Source organism: Tympanuchus pallidicinctus, unplaced genomic scaffold, assembly GCF_026119805.1.
Source record: "Tympanuchus pallidicinctus isolate F22 unplaced genomic scaffold, pur_lepc_1.0 scaffold15, whole genome shotgun sequence".
NCBI classification, from domain to species: domain Eukaryota; kingdom Metazoa; phylum Chordata; class Aves; order Galliformes; family Phasianidae; genus Tympanuchus; species Tympanuchus pallidicinctus.
Genome location: NW_026294669.1, coordinates 24202081 through 24221862, shown reverse-complemented (window position 1 = coordinate 24221862; position 19782 = coordinate 24202081). Strand labels below are relative to the sequence as shown.

General features: G+C 37.4%; 1 protein-coding gene across 6 annotated transcripts in view; it reads right to left on the bottom strand.

Annotated features, from left to right (window-relative positions):
* The window catches only part of PARD3B (par-3 family cell polarity regulator beta), a 753023-nt gene that overhangs the window by 210465 nt on the left and 522776 nt on the right, over positions 1-19782 (bottom strand). For all 6 annotated transcript variants that reach the window (XM_052674691.1, XM_052674692.1, XM_052674688.1 and 3 more), the window contains 4 exons: positions 16728-16819; positions 8986-9072; positions 5438-5563; positions 1124-1479 (listed from right to left, as the gene is read on the bottom strand). In XM_052674691.1, the coding sequence (XP_052530651.1) occupies positions 1124-1479; positions 5438-5563; positions 8986-9072; positions 16728-16819 (661 nt within the window). The remainder of the gene's footprint in view (positions 1-1123; positions 1480-5437; positions 5564-8985; positions 9073-16727; positions 16820-19782) is intronic.

The following is a 19782-nucleotide window of genomic DNA, read 5'->3' as shown; positions in this document are numbered from 1 at the left end:
AAAGAAAATGCCACATGATTTGCATGTGAAAACTGCTGACTGCTGTTAAGAAAGCTTTCTAGTGAAGGCATTTTGTACTTGGAAATAAACAAGCTGAAGTGTTAATAGATAACTGTTTAATAAATAATTATGTTGTAAAATCAATATTAAGAATTATTAATCAAAGGTCACTGAAATCATGCAAGAATAGCGAGGTCCATGAAGATCTATCTTTCAGTGAGTGTATTTGCTACCTATGTAGACTAGTTTTCATATATGTCAGTATCACATTCCTATCATTTCTAAAAATATAAATTATAATTTCAAAATCAAAAACACTGCATCTAAAATGGTAAAAATTCTGAAGTAGGTTTCATAAACACAAAGCTAAAAAGTTCAGAAGGAAACATGAGTTAAGTTAAAAAATAGTAAAAATTAAGAAATGACAGCTTGATTACATTCATTATGCATTAAAAGAATAAAGTTACAATTTTTAAAAAGGTCACTTCTAGCATCAAATTTAACTCCCAGACAAATCAGAGACAGAAATTAAACAGAAAATGTAAATGCTAATTGGGATTCGCTTAAGCACACTTTACTGGATTGCATAAACCTGCTGTTCCATGCAAAGACAGACATCTGCATGGAGTACCAATTAAGAACATGTACAGAAAAGCCAGGATACTAACAGCAAGAAAACAGATAAAAAGATACAGTTTGCAGAAAATAAAAAGGAGAAAGACAAAATTTATGGTCAACATGAAACAGAATATTTTGTAAATGTATTTTACAAATATCCTAACTACTGGTCTATTAGCAGATATGAATAGAAAGTAATGAAAAACAGTTGCAGAACATTCAAACGCCTGTATTGGGAAAAGGCTGAACTAATTCTTCAGTTCATATGATGTTAATCAAACACCTTCCACATAACCTGAGATGGTCTAAGATCAGTGAGTTGAGATAATGCTTCTAAAATTTATAGGAAAGCTGACCATTGAGAACATTACTGTTAACGTTCTTCTACCTTTTGGAAGTTTTGGAACTTTTAAACCCAAAATAACTTGCTTGTACATTCAACATCACTAGTTCAGTTAAAAGGTGAATATCAATGCTACAGAAAAAAAAAATTCTAAAGATTTACCTTTTTTCAGGTCTATCTTTATTTTCTTTGCATTTTTTTTATTGCCAAAGCCCATAAGGGGAGACAACGAGGGTGAAGATGGTTTTCTACCCAGACGTGGGAGGTTGGGGCTCTTAGCTTGTAGCGTTGCCTGTACACCAGCATCCAAGCTGCCTGCTCCAGAAAGATGAACTGTTTTCAGAGTAGGCTTCGGATGAACAGGAGGCGGAATCTTTGTTTTCGGAACTTCTTCATCATTGTGCAGAAAACAAAGGGGAGCAATAGCAGACTTCTCGTATTGTTCTCGATTATAAGGAGGAAGGACTTCCAAAATGACACTCTGAAATTTCATCGCCTGGCGGAAGATGTCCTGAGCCCTTTAAAAGACAGACGCAAAAATTCACATAGCAAACCAGAAAACATGGGCAATGTTTGAAGTTGTTTACAGAGAAAAAAGACAAAAATGTATTTTAAATGTGGGCAAATAACATTACCTTCACATCTGCACGATCCCTTTTCTAAAAAGTAACCATGAAATAAGACTTCTATACCATAACATTTCCTTAAATTTCAAGTAGGCATATCACATCGCATAGGATTCCTATGTGCTAAAAACACATCAGAGTATAAAGTAATACAATTCTCCACACAGAACATCAGGTAGTGAAGTTCTGATGGCAGAAACTCATCAAAAGTTTGCTGTATGCTTGATGGCCCACAGCCACAAAGGTCACTTTGCTCTGGTGAATACATCTATCCTAATGAAGCTCAAGACTCCAGTTATTCTACTGCAGCATAACTGCCCCTCAAATTCCTCCATCATCTGCTGTCTGACTCAACAGCAATTAAAATTAAAAAAGGGAGTACGGAAAGCATGGACGTGTTCAGAAGAAACATGGCAACTATAAATGGTGCAATTAAAAAAATGGTGGCATGTGATACACAAATATCTGAAGAAACATGATGACTGCTAAAGGGGCAATCATTTAAGCATTTCTACATAAATGAGTAAGCAGATGCCACTCACACTTTTGAAGCAGTAACTTCTTGTAAATGTGAATACTTGGACTTAATGTCTTTATCGGTGTGCATAAGTATAGGACCAGAAATTGAGTATTTCATGAAACTGCTCCTCGTGACCTGATGTATGGTAACAATAGAATGTTTGGACTACTCATTCATTGCAAGGCAATTAAGACACAGCTTGGCCAAAACAAATGCTCATATACAGTCTTCCCTGGATTTTGAACAACCCATAGACTCCATCAACCAAGACATTCTATGAACCTTGGATTCTGAAGGAACAAAGGAGACTTCTTTCTATGCTTTCCTTTCCCATTTTCTAAGGGTTTAACTCAAGTGAACTGAAAGTCTTTCCACACTGCAGAAGACAACTCAAACCCAAATATAAATAATAGCTAAAGGATGTTCTGGGAAAGAAAAAACCTGTTTTGAGGGGATTTTGTTTTTAGCAACATGAAGACACAGAAGTCATAGTGAAATCTTCAAGAAAACAATCAATAGATAGAAAATAGATAAAATACAGAAAATGGATAGAAAAGCCTTGACTACGCTGAATGTACACGCAAAAGTTGTCAGAATAACTGTATTCACTGATAGGAGACAATACCAGAAGAGAAACGTTAAGCACAGAGAAGAAAGGTAGCAGGAAGAGTGTTGTGGGAAGGTATTCTATCGGATTCAGGCTTGAGGGTTAGATCTCAACAAAACTGTAGCTGCACTACCCCAGTGTGTCTGCAGGGATTACAGGTTTCCAAGGACAGACCTTATCCTGATCTTAAAAATCACTGCATGCTCACACCACAAGGATGTGAAGTCTTTAACTGGGTTTCTCTTGGTCCTCATCTTCATCCTTGCAAGTATCTGCTTGGCCACATTGTTGGAAAGTAATTTAATTATTCAGTTTCAGTGGATGAATATTTTAAATATATGAAAGAGAAAATGTAACATGTCCTACAAGCAAAAAATAGTGGAAATAACACAAGCCATCCTTTGGGAAAGCCTCGATGCAGTCTTCAGGGGCAAAATAACTAGCTGCACTTCAAAGAGAAAGAATAATGGATGGATAAATTTACATTTCTGGAGACCCCAAACATACACTTTAAAGAAATAAGGGAGTCAATTAGAAGAGATGCTAGAAGCTCTGCAACACAACATAATGCAATTGAATAGATTAACAGCAAATGAAAAAGCAGACCAGTAGTTCTAATACACAAAAATATTACAAACATGGGAATATAGAAAGTAGGTTGTTGCTATTATGGCTGTAGAAGAAGCAATCATCAGGAGCAATCCTATAAAGCCACTGCTGAAAATGGAAGGAGACGTACGTAACAAACTCTATCAAAGGTTAAAAGAGCTTTCACAAAGATTATGAAGAACTGACAGATTGAAAGTAGCAAACAGATTTTCCTCTCAAAGAATCTGATGAGCCTTTTTAGGTCAGTAGTCATCAGGACAATACTACTTCATACTCACTGGAATGGCTGCAACTTGGATTTCTGTCAGGTTAGTAGAATTATGTCATGCCATATAAAAATCAAAAGGCATATTCACAGGATTAATTTCAGCCTAGAAAGGTTCTTTTTCTCTAGTCACTCTCAGCAGTCAAAGAACAGAAAGGATGTAGAAGGCCATTCTGGAAGAAGTACAATAGGCCATGCGACCTAGAAGTTAGAGCTTGTCCAAAGTCTTCTCCCCAGCCCTCAAATGAACATAGTACAGATGCAGTCCTCAATACCCACGTTTTTTTTCTCTGATCCAAGACCACTGTTGACCACACTACTTTTCACTATAATATATGGCTCCTCAGGTGACTGATTGGACTTTTAGTCACTTTGCTCTCCTGATGACAAAGATTGTCTAAGACAACTGGTTTCTCTGCTCATGCAAATAACCCCTTCAACTCCCGCAGTCTTGCAAACTTAGAGAAAGAGAGTGTCCTGCATTTCTCACTTTGAAGGGAAACCTGACAGAGAATTGGAAATTTTGCTGCTGTTCCAAATAGTGTTCCAGTGTTCCAAATAGAGTAACCTTATGGAAGAACACAGAGTCCTCAGACCTGCATACATCTTTTATGGCTTTGAAAATCTTTGGAAAACTAGTTAAATTCTGAAGAGAATACAAAGGAGACAAGTATGTAAACAACTATGCAATTTTGAAAAAGGGAGATTTTTTTTCAGGCAGCCTCATTTCAGAAGTATACATCTTCATTACAAAACTGCACAGATGAAACAATCATATTTTCACATTTAAATTTTGAGAATCATAGTAATTTATGCAGAAATTCTCCACCTTGGCTGTAAGAGAATAGCACATACAGTATTATGTCAGGATGTTTTACCACCACTCATTCAGAAAGCAGTTATCTGGAAAACCTGTTAGGAGGAAGAAAGCAAAAAAAAAAAAAAAAAAAGAAAAAAAAAAACAACCCTACTACCAACTATGCTAGTTTTATCAAAGCCTATTTTGCAAATACTTATCCTTAAAAACAAAATTACGTGTTTGATTTTAGTCTAGATACCTTGCATTTTCAGCTTACTGTTCACAAAGTTAAGCCTCAATTCCTTTGAGATCTCCATAGGTTTTTGTTATATCATAAACACACACTCAGCTGTCTAAACATATGGATTAGAAGATAAAAACAAATTACTATTTAATTACTACAGCAAATATCTGAAATTTGAGAGGCTAGCCTTTCTTGCAACAATGCCACTAATTCATAGCCAATCAAAGCAACTTGTTATGTAAAGTAATTTGAGATGAATAGTAAATGTCAACAGATTTCCAAAAATAGTCATAAAAGGTGAGACTTTACCTCATAACCTCAACCCATCAGTTTAGTAGTCAACATAACCCATAAATCTCAACTAATCAGTTTGACAGTACTAGTATTTCTAAAAACCCAAATGCTGAAAAAGAAACAGCATCAAAAAAAATCTCATCACCTTTGCAAAAGAACATTGAAAAATATTCTGCAAAGTTGATTCCTTCTGAAGTTCTTTGAGGAACAAGGAAAATACACAACAACAAAAGAAGAATTAGAAAGTGAAGATAACTATAAAGAAAAAAAACAACCCTTAAAGTCATTTAAATTAAATAAGCAGAAAAGGTTCACTAAGGCTACAAGAAAATTCTTGTCCTCAATTTCTACCTTTTTTGAGGTTTCAGAAAGAAAATCACAAAGTTTCTGCCAAACCACAATTTTATAGTCATTAAATCCAAAATAAATATCAATTTGCACAAACCATTTCAATAAACTCAGCATAGTATAAAATCCCCATCAGCTAAAAATATCAGTAAAACAGCACTCACTGTGCAAACGTTTTATCTGTGAGGTCCACATTGTTGATCTTCACAATGCATTCATTTTCATGGAAAAGCCCATCACGCCTAGATCTACTATTTTCTTCAATACCACGGATAAAAAGTCCCAGCATCCTAAATGGAGGGGAAAAAAAAAAACTATCCTTATACTGCTGATACTATTTTATAGCAATCAAATACACATATTAATCTTCACTTGAGACATGACTTGAGATAGAGAAGACCATAATGAACTGCTTAACCTAAATGAAGGATTTTCCATTCTTGCTTCAATTCACAGGGGACTGTAAGATGCACCAATAAAAATTGTTGGACATTAATGTTATCCTACATGCTAGAACTTCAAAAAGCATTAAATCCCATAAGTCATACTTGGATATATGGAAGAAAACCCTGCGATCTCTGCATCTAGATAAAAAGTTAGTTGTACTTTATGCAACACAGGTCTGTCACCAAGATTAACTTGCTCCAAAGAAAAGCACAAGCAGTTTAAAATGTATTGTTCTAACTAGACTTTAGCAAAATAAACTGGCAGTAGGATAAAACAAAAAAAAAAGTTTCTATGTTTGGAAGGTCTCCAAACATTTTCAGTTCCCAAAGCCTGCTATTTTGATACATGACAGCAAAACCATTTATGTACCTCGCAGATCAAAACCTAAGTTTGTTTGTTTGCCTGTTTTTTTGTTTACCATGTTCCTCACAAATTGGAAACTGAAGAATACCACAGATGTGTTAAGTGAAGAAGCATAACTGGAGCGAGACTGTGGTGGGGCTAACTTCTGGCAGGGCTGAACTATTCTCCATCTACCTGGAGCACCTCTGTATTGCAAACATAACTCAATGTAGATATATCAAATGGTACCAGAATGATGTCCCAATAACTCAACAGCTGCATGTTCACCAAGATCTTTTAACATCCAGTTTTATCCACTAAATTGCCATACCATATCAGCACAGACAGATGGTCTGTAGAGGCCATTTTCTACTGGTTATACTCTAAAAAATATCAATGTGCAATTTCCAACTTTGCTAGCACCCACATCACCAAAACAGAACTCTTCTATTTTTCCTCAGATTCATAACTGTCTCATATTCAGTTTCATTCAAAAGATTCACAGCAAGCTATTTTAAGTGATATAATATTCATTGTGCATCTGATGTTAGATCTAGAAAGATTTTTAAATTGATATTTATGTCTAAAGAAACATACTCTAAATGTAAACTTGGTTCCAACTGAACAGAATGTTTTGAAACATCTCACAGAAAAGAAAGACCCAACATATCAAGGTTATCTTGTAGCCTGTGTTACATTCTTCAACAAAGGATTCAAAGGGCAAATGGGGGGGCAGGGCCATAGCCCTATCGATGATGAACAACCAACCAGCTGCAATCAAAAAACTAAATGCCAACAAATAATTCAATGCAAATGTGTCAAGGTAGAAACCAAAAGAAGCAAGGAAATTAAAGATATTACACTCTTCACTAATCCTATCATGCCTAGATGCTGCATCCGTGTAACACTATAGGTTTTCCCACTTGTCTGAAACCTACTGTATGCACTATGGAATCTGAAAAAGTGGATTGAGTTATGTATGGTAAGGCAGCTTAAAATCATTACTCCGTTACCTATTTCATACAGTCTCAATTTTAGCATTGTTTTAATGCACTATTAAATTTTAATTTTCTTTTTTAACGATATCTAAGTGCAGAAGAAAGGAGAAAAATAATTCCAGTGGTTTTCCAATTCCTATATAAGGGTTCATAAATTAATAAGATGTTTTAACTACACATAGAAAAATTCTGCTCTGCAGCATACTAGGTCTGAAGTCAGCATTACCTTATTAGTAGTTAACTGTTTACAACTGAAATACCAGACCAAGTTAGTCATGGTTGACATGCCCCCATAAATTGCACCTCGTCCTTAACAGAAATAAAAGATGCTTCTCTGTACTTTCTCATCTTTCATGAGTTAAAATTTATACTCTAGTCTCGTGCCTGATTAAATAAAAGGGGTAAACCCAGCACTCTTACAAAGTTATCAGTATGGTTCTGCCAAGGGTCATTACAATTTCAAGACAACTGTCTAAACAAGTAGGTCATCTGTCTAAAGAAAAGAACAAAAACCCTTGTTCTCAGAGATCCTCAAAAATGCCTGTAAATAAAGACAAAATAACATGCACAAAATGTAGACAAAACAACTCCACTTCTTCATCATGGAGGTCTTTAAAAGATGCACCCAAAGCACCAAGACTTCAGTACAGTTCACTGTAGTACACTTGCAATAATTACTGATTTTAACAGCATGTAATTTTATCACGTTTTCTGTCTAACAATCTTGCATACAATGTTTATAATACAATATTCAAGGTATGTCTAACCCAAAGAACTACTGCCTGCATTTCATGATGGGTTACGAGTACTAACGCCTTGCTCAAGACAAGCAGGCAGCCTCAAAGCCAGGCATGCAGCTCAGACCTCCTTCAGTCCCCATGGCACAGCAACTTTGTTCTTGCAACAGTGACAACATTTTTCCAGCAGCAGGTGGTCATCTACTTTCCCCTTTGGAAAATAAATATTTTGAACGAATTTGATCTCGCTAACAACTTGGGATGCTGCTGAGAAAGTATTTACAGGCACAAACTTTTACAAGGCAATTTAATCCTTCACATTCTCTGTCCTACATGAAAGTTGACAACTAAAGAAACATTTAAGGATTAGAAAATTTTTACTTTAGTAGTAATTGGCTTTGTGTTGCAGGCAGTCACATTACTATAAAATGGTATCATTTACGGCCCTGGCAATTTCCCATCTCTTGTTCAAGACTGCCAGTGTCAAATTAACTCCTTGGCTAAGCCCCTCATCCCAGAATTAGTTAGGTTTATTTATTTATTTATGACATTCCAGTTACATAGCTTGGAAAACAGTTATAATAAAAATGCTGACGCAGTCTTAACTACAGTACATCAATATGAGCATGCTGCTATAATAGGCTTTTGTGATCTCAAGAGAGTATGTTAAATCATTTATAATTACAGGAATTGTATTGTGACAAAGAAAAGTTCACAGTTACAGTACACATTCTATAAATGCTATACAACCAAATCTGAAAGGTGGCTTAGGAAAAAAAAACAGGTTATATTATTTACTTCTTGATTTTCTTGTCTGATAAGTCATTAAGGAAGGGCCTATGCAGAGAACTCCAGTTGAATCAAAAAACTTAAAATAAACAAACAGAAAATAAAGCCAACTCTGACATCTTAGAATTTCTTTTTCCTACAGTCTAGTTTCCCACCCAGAGAGGAAAAACAGAGGCAACTAAAAAGACAAATACGAACTAGTGAATGGAACTGTCTCACGTGTAACAGACTGGTGAGCATTTCAGTAACGGGAGACTGGGTTCATAGACTCAATTATAGATTTATTTTTTTTTTTAACCATTTATTCTTCTTTGTGTTTATACAGTACGTCGTTTAAGAGAACTGCAACTGAAATTCTTTCATTAATACACTTCTTGAGCGATGCAGACAATATCCTACCTTCCACTCAAAGATGAAAAAAAGGGCACTACGTGTATTCCCAAGGGTCCACCTTCCCCAGAAATCTCCACTGTTTTGGTCATTTCACTAAAAAAAAAAAGAGCACAAAGAAACACATCTCATTTGCTTCCTTATAGAATTTTCTATCTCAAAAACACATTCTGCTCTAAACCAAGTGATTTGATCAGATAGATAAAAGTATAGAATCAATATTAGGCTCAGAACTCACTAGTACAGAGAAAATCTGATGACATTCAAAATAGCTAACGATTTCTTTAATTTTTCTTTAGTTTAGGAATTGGTACTCTGATAGGAAATGACATCATTACTAGATGCCCTCTTAAGTGAATCCTTAATAAATTAATTAGAATATGTAAGGGTAAGCTTTGAAGTCTGAATAATCTTCATCCTATTTAAAACTAAAGGTTACTCTATGTGTTATAGAGAAAAGCAACTTTTTAAACTTATGTTTCTTTTGAGCCTCTTCAGTCAATTTCTCCATGTGGACACATTAAAAACAGGAAAATCACACTTTGAAGACATCAAAGAGATAAGCTGGTTAATTAAATCATAAGTATTTTGCTTTCTGCCTTCCATTGCATACAGTGTCGCTGACGTTAAAAAAAAACAACCCCGAACTGTAATCAGAAATGCAACTCAGCTCATTTTTTCAGGAAGTTTCCTACTTCAATCACCATTATCAATAATCTCTTATTATCTCTGGCAGTATAATTATTTCTTTTTTAGCTGTTCATGGCTAGGTGCTGTTTCTTTTCCTATGGAGGATTATACCCTGCTGGCCTTGCGGTGACCTTAGTTCTATTCTGGGTGATCATAATTTGAAAAGGAAGGTACTTGAATTGGCTAGAACTTAAAAAAAAAAAGATCAGAAGGGGGTAAGTCCTGCATTCCAGTATGGAATTCCTACCTTTTGTGTTAGTCTACTTTTTCTCAAACACCTCCATCCTCTTGAATCGTATTGAACTCCACCGACATTCAGAATTAGGGGAGAGCTACTGGGTATTTTCCTTCACATTAGGAGTACTCTGATCCTTTCAAGCTATAAAAAACTCTGTTTATACCTGCATGCAAATTCTGTAGTATTGGCAGTTCTGTAAACATGAACCAAATGACCACTTTGCATACTGTGCTGAGTTCAAGTCAATCTAATGCAAGCACAGGCTGCTGAGGAAAAGGCTTCCAACATTTCTGCAAACATGACAGATCCACAGAGCGCGTGTTTCTCGTGCAGAAAGATCACTGAGTCCTTCGTTCCCCCAACCCCATCGGCAGTGCCTTCCTGGTGGGGGAAGAGGGAAAACACTTTCTGCACAGATCAGCTTACAGATCCCACTGACCCACAGCCTTTGGATTCAAGGCAGGAATAGGCAGAAACACACAATTACAAGGGTGCTGTGTCCTACCACTCTGAAAGAGACCTCCTCGCCACATCAGGTGAGAGTCTACATAAAAGCAACTGGTACAAGGTGCATCTCTCAAGAAGAAGGACAATAACTGCAAGCGATCTTACTCAAATTCTGCCTCTGGCTTCTAATAACACAATATTTTTATTTTAAAAGCCTTTTTCCTGTTGTGTGATGACTAATTACAAGCAACTTGCCCCTAGTACCATAATTCTTTTCTTGCTCGGATAAATGCGGAATGAGAAAATAAGCTAAAACAGTTTTGAGGGGTTTTTGTAGTTTTTTCTCCCGGGAAGGCTGACTGGAATGAATTTGTACTTAATAAAATGGAAATATATATACGTCCTGCACAACAATCCACAGCTGATTCCAAAATAAGAGACTTTCACCTTACTACAACGCAGGCGTTACCACCATGTATTGCTACCTGCTCGTTTTTTTTCCTGTACTCCCTTCTCCTCATTAAATAAGCAAGGAAATACTGACAAAACCTTCCCATGAGGTTCTTTGGTTTGTTTTCACAAAGTATTTTTATTTTCTAGTGAAACTGTTCAGAAAAGCTAGACTCCACTCAGGATGCTTCCCAAAACCACACATGTAGAAAGTTAACTATTCTTCCTGTTTAACCTGCTACTTCCACCAATTCCCTTAACAGACAAATACATGTATACAATTAAAATGCTACCTGTATTATCTTTTGGACTTGTACAGAATCACAGCATCTAAACGAATTAAGCAACAAGTCCTCTGGGCCCAGAGGACCCAAAAAAATAATGAACAGTAATGAATGGGTTTCCATTTGTACTGGGAAGATTTTAAATAAATTATGGCTGCCCCCAGATAACCCTGTGCTGCTCGATGACTCCCGGGAAGTCATCTTCCTAAGCAGTGGTAAAATAGAGCAAGAATCTTCTGAGGGCGATTACAACAGACAGGTTACCTGTCATCTCACATCAGTGCACTTACAGTTAAAAGTCAGCTCAAAGCCAAAGACAACATACAAGTTTATTTTTAAATCTAACAAAATCTATTCAGTATGAAAAATGGGTTTCCTTTTGAAAACAAGTAGCCTGCAGGTAGATTGTGTGTGACTTTTAAAAACAGTGACACATCCTACAAGTTATGCACTAAAGTGCTAAATATCCAGAACAAGATCGAGCACACTACATGCAAATATAAAAGAAGTGTTCTATGTCTTAAAGGAAAAAAAAAAATACTATGACTTAAATGCATTTTTCATTCCCAAGTGTAATTCCTATTTACATCTGAAAACTTGGCAATGATGTGAATAGATCTTTGAAGACACACTGTATTTGTAATTGTACCTACAAAAGCCTGACTGTTAAAAAAATAAATAAATAAAACAGGATAGCTGGGATTGAGCTTTCTTGGTTAAGAACTTCAGAGATTAAAGACTTAGCAAAATCAGACCTCATCCTCTCCTGCTGACCATCTTCCAGTTGGTTTCATCTGCCCATAAGAACGGCTTAATTCCAGCAGCATATTGACCATGCTGGCTTACAGTTTAAACTACACTAGCAAGAGAATAGAACAATGAAAGGAGAAGTTAGTGAAATGCAGAGTAGGATGAGCTTTAAGCCTAAGGGTACCAATTCCTGAACTCCACAGGCAGGAAGGACCCGAAGGCGATGGGTGCCTGAGTTCAACAGAGTCATGTTAAAAAACTGAAAGCAAGTGGTGAGAGAGAACACAGAGTGGCATTCTGGTTTTGGTTAGCAGCTGCAATATTGATACCTGGGGGTAATTTATGGTTTTCTTGCAATATTCACCATTTAAAAAACAAACTGATCTCTGAAAAGGAAAAGGTAACTTCCAAAAGCTAGTAATGTTCTCGTGATCTATTCCTATTTCAAATATCCCCTCTCCATCCCATATGCATTCTACGTTGAATGAAAACGCAGCTCTGACCAAACAGAGTCCTGGAGCTCAATTGCTGGCTCGGCATGAGGTCAGCAGCACTAGCTCAAAGGTTTGCGAGACAAACAGCGTGGCATCTTCTGCATATTCCCAGGGCGCAGAGATTCTGATCCAGAAAATACTGCAGCTTCTGCAAATACATGCTGGTGCTCTGACCCCATCTCTGGTCTCAGCAAGGACATCGCCCTTGCCCAGCGCGGCTTCAGGCTGAGTCCAAGGCCACAGCCAGTGCTGCACTATTGATTTTAAGCCCAAGGAAGCCACCACTGTTTACTAATGTAAACTCTCCAGTGCTTGATGTTTATTGATTTCCACCAGATTCTTTACAGACTATCACATTTAGCACGAAGATCTGCCGTGCATGTTATTAAAAATGCTGATGAGCACAGTTTGAGAAGACAGAGAGGATATACGTGCATGCGCGTGGGTACAGGGAGCATGCACAACAGTCCATTTTGAACATGGAAAGCAAAATGTAAATGCAGTGCTGCATATTCAGCGGCCAATCAGTCTGATCTTCACATTGATAGTGACCTTGCTGTCAAGTATTACAGCTCTCTCCTGAACACTGCACCAGGTGATATCAATTTGTCATACGCAACAGGGAAAGCTTTGTAAGCTGAAGGCTCCTCAAACTACCCAAGAATAGTGAAGAACGAATCTCATCCACCAAAAGTGCAGGTGCATAGAAAGGACCTCACTCCATTGTGAGGTCCCCTGTATGGGGGGTAAAAATTCTGAACCAGGATTTTGTTCGCTTTGACTTTCCTAAATTACCAATGCTGGGAGGATCTTGCCAGGATTTCCCTTGGAGAAAGCAGTAGATACAACCTACAACAGACTGTTTTGCAATACACAGAAGGGAGCACTGTGGTAAAATGTTATTTCAACACAGGGCAAAACTTATCATGTGTAAGTAATAAGTAGTTATCACTCCAGTGACATATTCTTCTGCCATTTTAACCCTATTCAACATCTGCACTAAACTAGTTAACTCAGGCTCATGATGACAAAGCAACAAGCTGTGAATAGAGCACTGAATATAACCACTGAATATGCTTTTAAGGAAGTTACAGTTAGCAAGCTGCTGTATTAAAAAAAAATAGTAATTCTTACTACAGAATGTCAGTGTGTCCCCTGCAAAAAGGGGAGGCATAGCTGATATTCCAAACATGCACTGTGGCATTTTTATTGACCAGAGCCAAGTAAGAGGCAAGGAAGTCTCAGTCAGATGCAGAGAGCTCATGGATGCAGTTACTGAGCTGCTTTTTCCTGCTCATCCTCCACGTGTATCTATGGTCCCACTGGGTTCTGCCATTCCAGGGAAGAGAGCACCCAGAAAAAGGGGCTACTCACATGTGGCAGGGAGCATAGCCTGTGGGTGATAGCAAGTTAGTAGATGTAATTTTGAAGACAAATCACAAAGATTTAGGCTGATAAAGAGGGTGATGATTCTATTCATGCACTTTTACACATTAACAGACAGTTGCTGATGGTAATGATCTGTACCCATCCTTTCAGAGAAGCCAGTCCCAACTAAGCCATCTGAATGAACATTTTCCAACTTGCTACTCCTTTTTCATCTTTCCTTCCCCCTCATAAACCAGATGCTAGAAGTTCTGATGAAAATTACTTGGAATCAGTGAAGAAACTGGAGCTGGAGATGCTAGTGTGAAATCACTCAAAGATAGATGAAAATCTGAGCAATATCCAAGAGGTGGTGGAGAGCACTCTGCACGGAGAGGAGAAAGCCACTGAATGTGCAGAGTTCAGCAAAGCCCAGGAAGTTGCTCACTTGCCTTTAAGAGGAGCACCTTTCAGTTGCTCCATTGTATACAGAAATAAATTAGCAAGAAGTTAAAATATTTACTATGAAGTAATGTTGTAATCTTTCTGTTTCAGGTTTGAAGTGGCAACCAATCATCATTTTGTATCCAAAATGTGTTAACTCTCACAGATCAGCTGTCTGAAAATTCAGAGACAAACCAGACAGCCTGCAGGCACCAGGTTTTTCTTTCTTTCTTTTTTTTTTTTTTTTTTTTAATCTTTTTAAAGTTGTTGCACTTCTGTGTTGTCAGACTACTGCAAGACACACAAAGTGGTTTAAAAAAAGGAAAATATAGAGAGGGAACAAATACTGCCGTTACACTTTAATTAAGTACCTACAGATTTTAAACCAATGAACTAACTCTGACCTCTGCTGAAAAGCAGCAAGACAATAAAACAGAACTTAATGAAAACACATAATGAATTATCAGTGCATACATTACTCTCAGAGTTCCAGCTAATCCACTGCTATTAAGCCAAACATTCATTTCCAAGCAGATTCACGTTTCCCCTTCCTTAACACAGTCATTTTTATTAAGAAGAGAAGCAAGGATTGAGAAACAGTATCTCTATGTACAGTGTGCTACAGGACTGAATGTTACAGGCTGCAACACATTTCTGTGTGAAGTCTATAGAGTACCAAGACCAGACTGTTACTATAAATATTTTTCAGTTCTCATTCAGAACATGATGGGAAACAAGGAAAAACAGCATATTTTATAAACTGATTGTATTAGCTTAGCTACTCTTATTCTGAGCGTTATCTTTATTAAAAAATACAAAATAAGCACCATCAGAAATTAAAAGAGGATTGTCATTACTTCTGTCTTTATACATTCCACTAAAAATTGCCAATGACATGATGTTCAAACCTCTGTTTCAGTGAAATTCAGCGAAATTCAGCTCTCAGAACGTGGAATTGTTCAGACTCCTGGAGGATACAGTCCTGAAAAAGTTCCCAGTACTTCCACAGTGAAATATTTTATAGAGAATTCAGGCAAAGAAACTTTCTTCCTATTAGCTTCTACATAGAGGAACTAGAAGTCCTTCACACTGCCACTCATTTCGTTTATCACGTGTGCAACTTTCTAATTTTACCTACCTAAAGCAATTAACTAAACTTTCTTCAGATGGAACAGTTTTCCTACTTGAATGAGAATTATGAAACAATCCAGGTCTGAAGCCTTTCACTTCAACTGACTGGGTTTCACAATCATAAAATATTAATTGCGAGGCTCTTTATTTTCCTTCCCTCTGAAATACCTACTATTAGCCATAGTTAGAGAAGGGATGCTGACCTCAGACAGACTGTTGCTCTGACGAGAAGTCTCAGATAATTTTCTTTGGTGACTAGCTGCTGTTTTATTTAAGTGCTAATGTCATAATGATCAAACTCCATGACAGGAAGGAATACTTTCTGGTGAAAGCAGCAGGGACAATAGTGGTTTTCTTCTCTTCCATAGCATGGAGCAGCCCTCAGGCTGAAATATTAGTTTCATTAACATCATTAAACATAACATGACTTATTTAAATGAAGGTTTATGGTATCATGACTTGGTAACCCCTCATGGCCCTAAAATCTTCAAAACGTAACAAGTCAGACATCTCTGCAAATTAGAATTATTTTTTTTTTCTAGAAATAATGTAAAAAAGAACCAAGTCAGATATTAAGGTACGTTATATTAAATATTTTTGTGTAAGTAAAATTTTATTATTTCATTATAAGAGCTTCTAAAACAGATAATTAGTTAAATTCAGTCCAATTAAGATACCTGTAAGATGGACAGACAGCCTCTAGTGAGTGCTTCATTATTTTCTCTTTATAAAACAATTGCTACTAAAAAAATACTTCTGAAAAAACAGCTTTAAAAAATAACTCTTCACTTCTCTGCGGAAGAAGCTGTACAGAAACAAAATCGCTGCTTTAACATTTATATTCTTTAACGTTTGAAATGCCAGTAAATTTTACAGAGTGACAAGTGCATGTATATATATACTTTTTAAACAAAATAATGTTCTCTGAAATCCTCCTAAACTCATTGTTTCTACAAGTTTGAATATCTTACAAATACTTGAATATATTTAACAAGTCTTAGGCTGAAAAAAATATCTTACTATCTCCTTCAGGTCAGCAGGCAAAACAGTGTTTTGAGTAATCTAAACATTCTCCTCACAGGCACATAGGATGCACAGCAAGTTATATTTTGGTACAGCTTGAAACTCCTTCAAGGATGGGGCATCAACAGCACCTCTGGCAACCTGTTCCAGTGCCTCACCACTCTCTGAGTAAGAAATATTTTCTCTAACATCTAACCTACATTTCCCTCTTTCAGTTTAAAGCTATTCTCCCTTGTCCTATCACTATAAGATCGTGTAAAAACTCACTCTTCCTGCTTATAAGCTCCCTTCAAGCACTGGAAAGCTGCAATGAGGTCTTCCCAAAGCCTTCTCTTAAATATGAGTACAATGCAGGTGTGATTAGAATGAAAAGTCAGTCTTGTCTTGCATATAGATAAAGCATGCTGAAGTAAGCACTGCAGAATACATTCCTACCTTACAGGAAGACGGGCCCTCTGTGATGACAACAGTTCTGCAGGTCCTGCAAGGTTCATTTCCCCATCCTCAAAGGATACCTGGGGAGCACCCTGTTGAGAGATTTCAAAGCACATTTAGAAACTGAACACATGCATATGCATATAAAAGACTGGCAGTGTTTGTGTTTTTGAAACACTTGAAAGAGAAAGCAAGCCACTATTTATTCACCTCACTGAGGGTGAGGACTGAAAGACCCATTATTTATGGAGTATACAAACAACGCTCGAAGAAACAGTTCACGTTGGTTTAAATACAATAGAAGGCCTATCTCACTGTTTGAGGGAAGAGAGAGGAATAAGATCCTCTGTCAAGGTCTGGTATAACCAGTAGCTTTTCTACCTTCTTCTATCTTCATACAACCTAAAGGGAGATTCAGAATCTCTCAAGAGACAAAGTGATGGAACAAACTAGTCACCTAGACTTAAACAGAGCAGGGCAGGTATGCTTGGGCACCCTTCTTCAAAAAGCCGCTCCATACTGCTTGCTTTATGATGCCATAGCCAGAGCAGAGAGGGGAGGACAGATTGAAAGAGCTGTGGAGAACCCAAAGGTCTACAGGACAGGGAATAATTCAAGCTGAAGAGTAAAAGACATCACGAGTTCCACAAAGGTTGAACAGCCTTAAAACTGCTTCCTCACTGCCAGTCCATCCTGAGTTCTTTTCAACTCTGAGCCACCTCCTTGCTCCTGATAGATACCCTAAGCCTCAAATTGCTCGTTCTGCTCCTTTGTAGCATTATTATGGTAAAGACATTTTTACATTAGCTTCACAGATGAAAAAATTAAGGAATCATTGGGCCAGACACAAAAATACACTGCACACAGGGACCTACCATTAGTGCTAGCACTATTTAAAACTATTAACTTTCTTTTCCTGATCCTCAGATTCTTATGTTTGCATTTTTTCCATGCTGGGAAAGGGAAAGAGGTACAAATGAGATAAGACCACTGTCAGCAGGTGATATATTAGCTTTAATGTACTGTATTTCATTGCAGCCTTCATGGCAATAATGTAAACAGAGCAAAATCCGTAACAAAGACCTTTTTTGGAGAGGTCACTTCTGCCAACTCTGCAACAGGAATATAGCTGGAAGACATAAATCTTCAGCTGTCAACACACTAAGGGAATTCAATTCAAAGCTTGATCTTAACTAGATAAAGCCAAAAGTTAATCATCTTTTTTTTTGTTGCTGCAGCAGTACAGGTTCTCACTGTATATACTTGCCAAATCAGGCTGTCTCAAGGCAAAGAGTAGCAATGTTATAAATTAATTCCAAAGAACAAAATCAACTAGATAGGTAATTCAATTTTCAACAGAAGTTTTAAATGTACGTTAGAATTTCCATTTTTTCTCAAAAAAGATGGCTCTACCCATAAAGATGGCTTTCCCAGTTTGTCATTTTCAACTCCCCCAAGACTTGAGGATCTTATTTTCAGCTTAATAAGTAGCAAGAGAGCTGTAGGGGTGAGGGGACTGCTTTGTGCTTTAGAAAAGAACCACGATGAGTCTTCTAAGCAAACTTTTGGAATATAAATCAAGCTGGTTCCACCCAATTTCTCCCCTCCCCTTTGATCACACACCACCGAGTTTTTGAACCTATTATGAACTGGCAGCAGCTCTTTCTGCATGTTCATGAGAGCACAAGCCAACAGATTTGGCTTCCACTGCAAAGCCAATACAGCTCACTGAAAGCAACGTCTGTCACTAATGAAAAAACTATTTGAAGAAACGCGTACTGAGTCTATGCTATCTCTTCCAATCCCTCTTCACAGTGGAACCACGTGTCAATGAGCAGTTTTTGCTGTATGAAGCATATTCCACACTAACATACATCAGGAACTCAGCCTTAAACAGCAAGTTAGCAACAGAAATCTGACACACAGCTTTCATGTGCTGACTTCATTTTGAAAAAAGACAGAGCCTTGGTCACAACAGATGTCAGAAGGAGACAACTCTCATTAACCAGAGAGCTCCCAAAGCTAACCTTTTTTAGCTAACCAAAGAAAACACTGGCGCTGCAAAAGGGTCTTCATTTTGGAAGGCTGAAAATAGCCAAACCACGAGCAGATTTTTGGGTGGTGAATTAACCTGCTCCTTTTTTCTTCCAGACATTGGCTGCAACACAGCACTGCTCAATGCATGACCAAGAACTTGCTGCTTATGGCTCCAAACAGTTTTGCTATTTAAAGCTTTGCTTGCAGTCTGTTCAAGTCTGTGTATGCTACATCACTTTTCTGTCTTTTGGCTTTGGGGTTACTGTTGTGTTTTTTTTTTTTTGCTGTAGTGAGGTTACATCCATACTTGTCCTTCCCCTCTTCCTTGGGTAACTGAGATTTCACAGCAGTGACAAATACAGATAGCAGAACATGATCTCATCTCATGTTTTTGTTGACTGATTCACAGTTTTTAAGCCACGAGGGATCATTTTTGATCAACAAGTCTAATGCCATTCTTGGAATTAGACTTGTTTAGTCACCCAGCACAGCGTTGGCTGTGACACTGCTGATAAGCAGTGTTTCTCACACAAAAATAGCAACTGCTCTCTTTTCTGCTAAAGGTAGAAGAAGCAAGAAGTGTCCGAAGGCTGAAAAAAGTTGGTACAAATATTAGAGGTATCAGATCTCCAGTAGAGATCTTCAAGGACAGATTTAAAAACACGTCAGGAATGTTTAAGGGCATGTTCATTCCCGTGTGAGAATAAATGGTCCAGCTTTGTGAGGTGCCTGACAGCCCCACACCTCCAAGGTAAAACTTCAGCAAGGAATTCAGAGTTTGGAGCCCATAGCTTCAATTATAGCTTTTTAAAAATTCATTCAAGGCTAAACACTCCTACAAAAGAATTTATCCACTGCTAAGCTGGACCCCAGAGTGTTTATAGACTTCAGAAATACCATGGAAAGTGTTCAGTGTCACAGCCTCCTGCTTGGATTTGAAGGTAAGTGCTCACATATTACAGATCACGGCATGCTAAAATCAGTAAACACAGCCAAATAAATTTGAAGTCTTAAATGA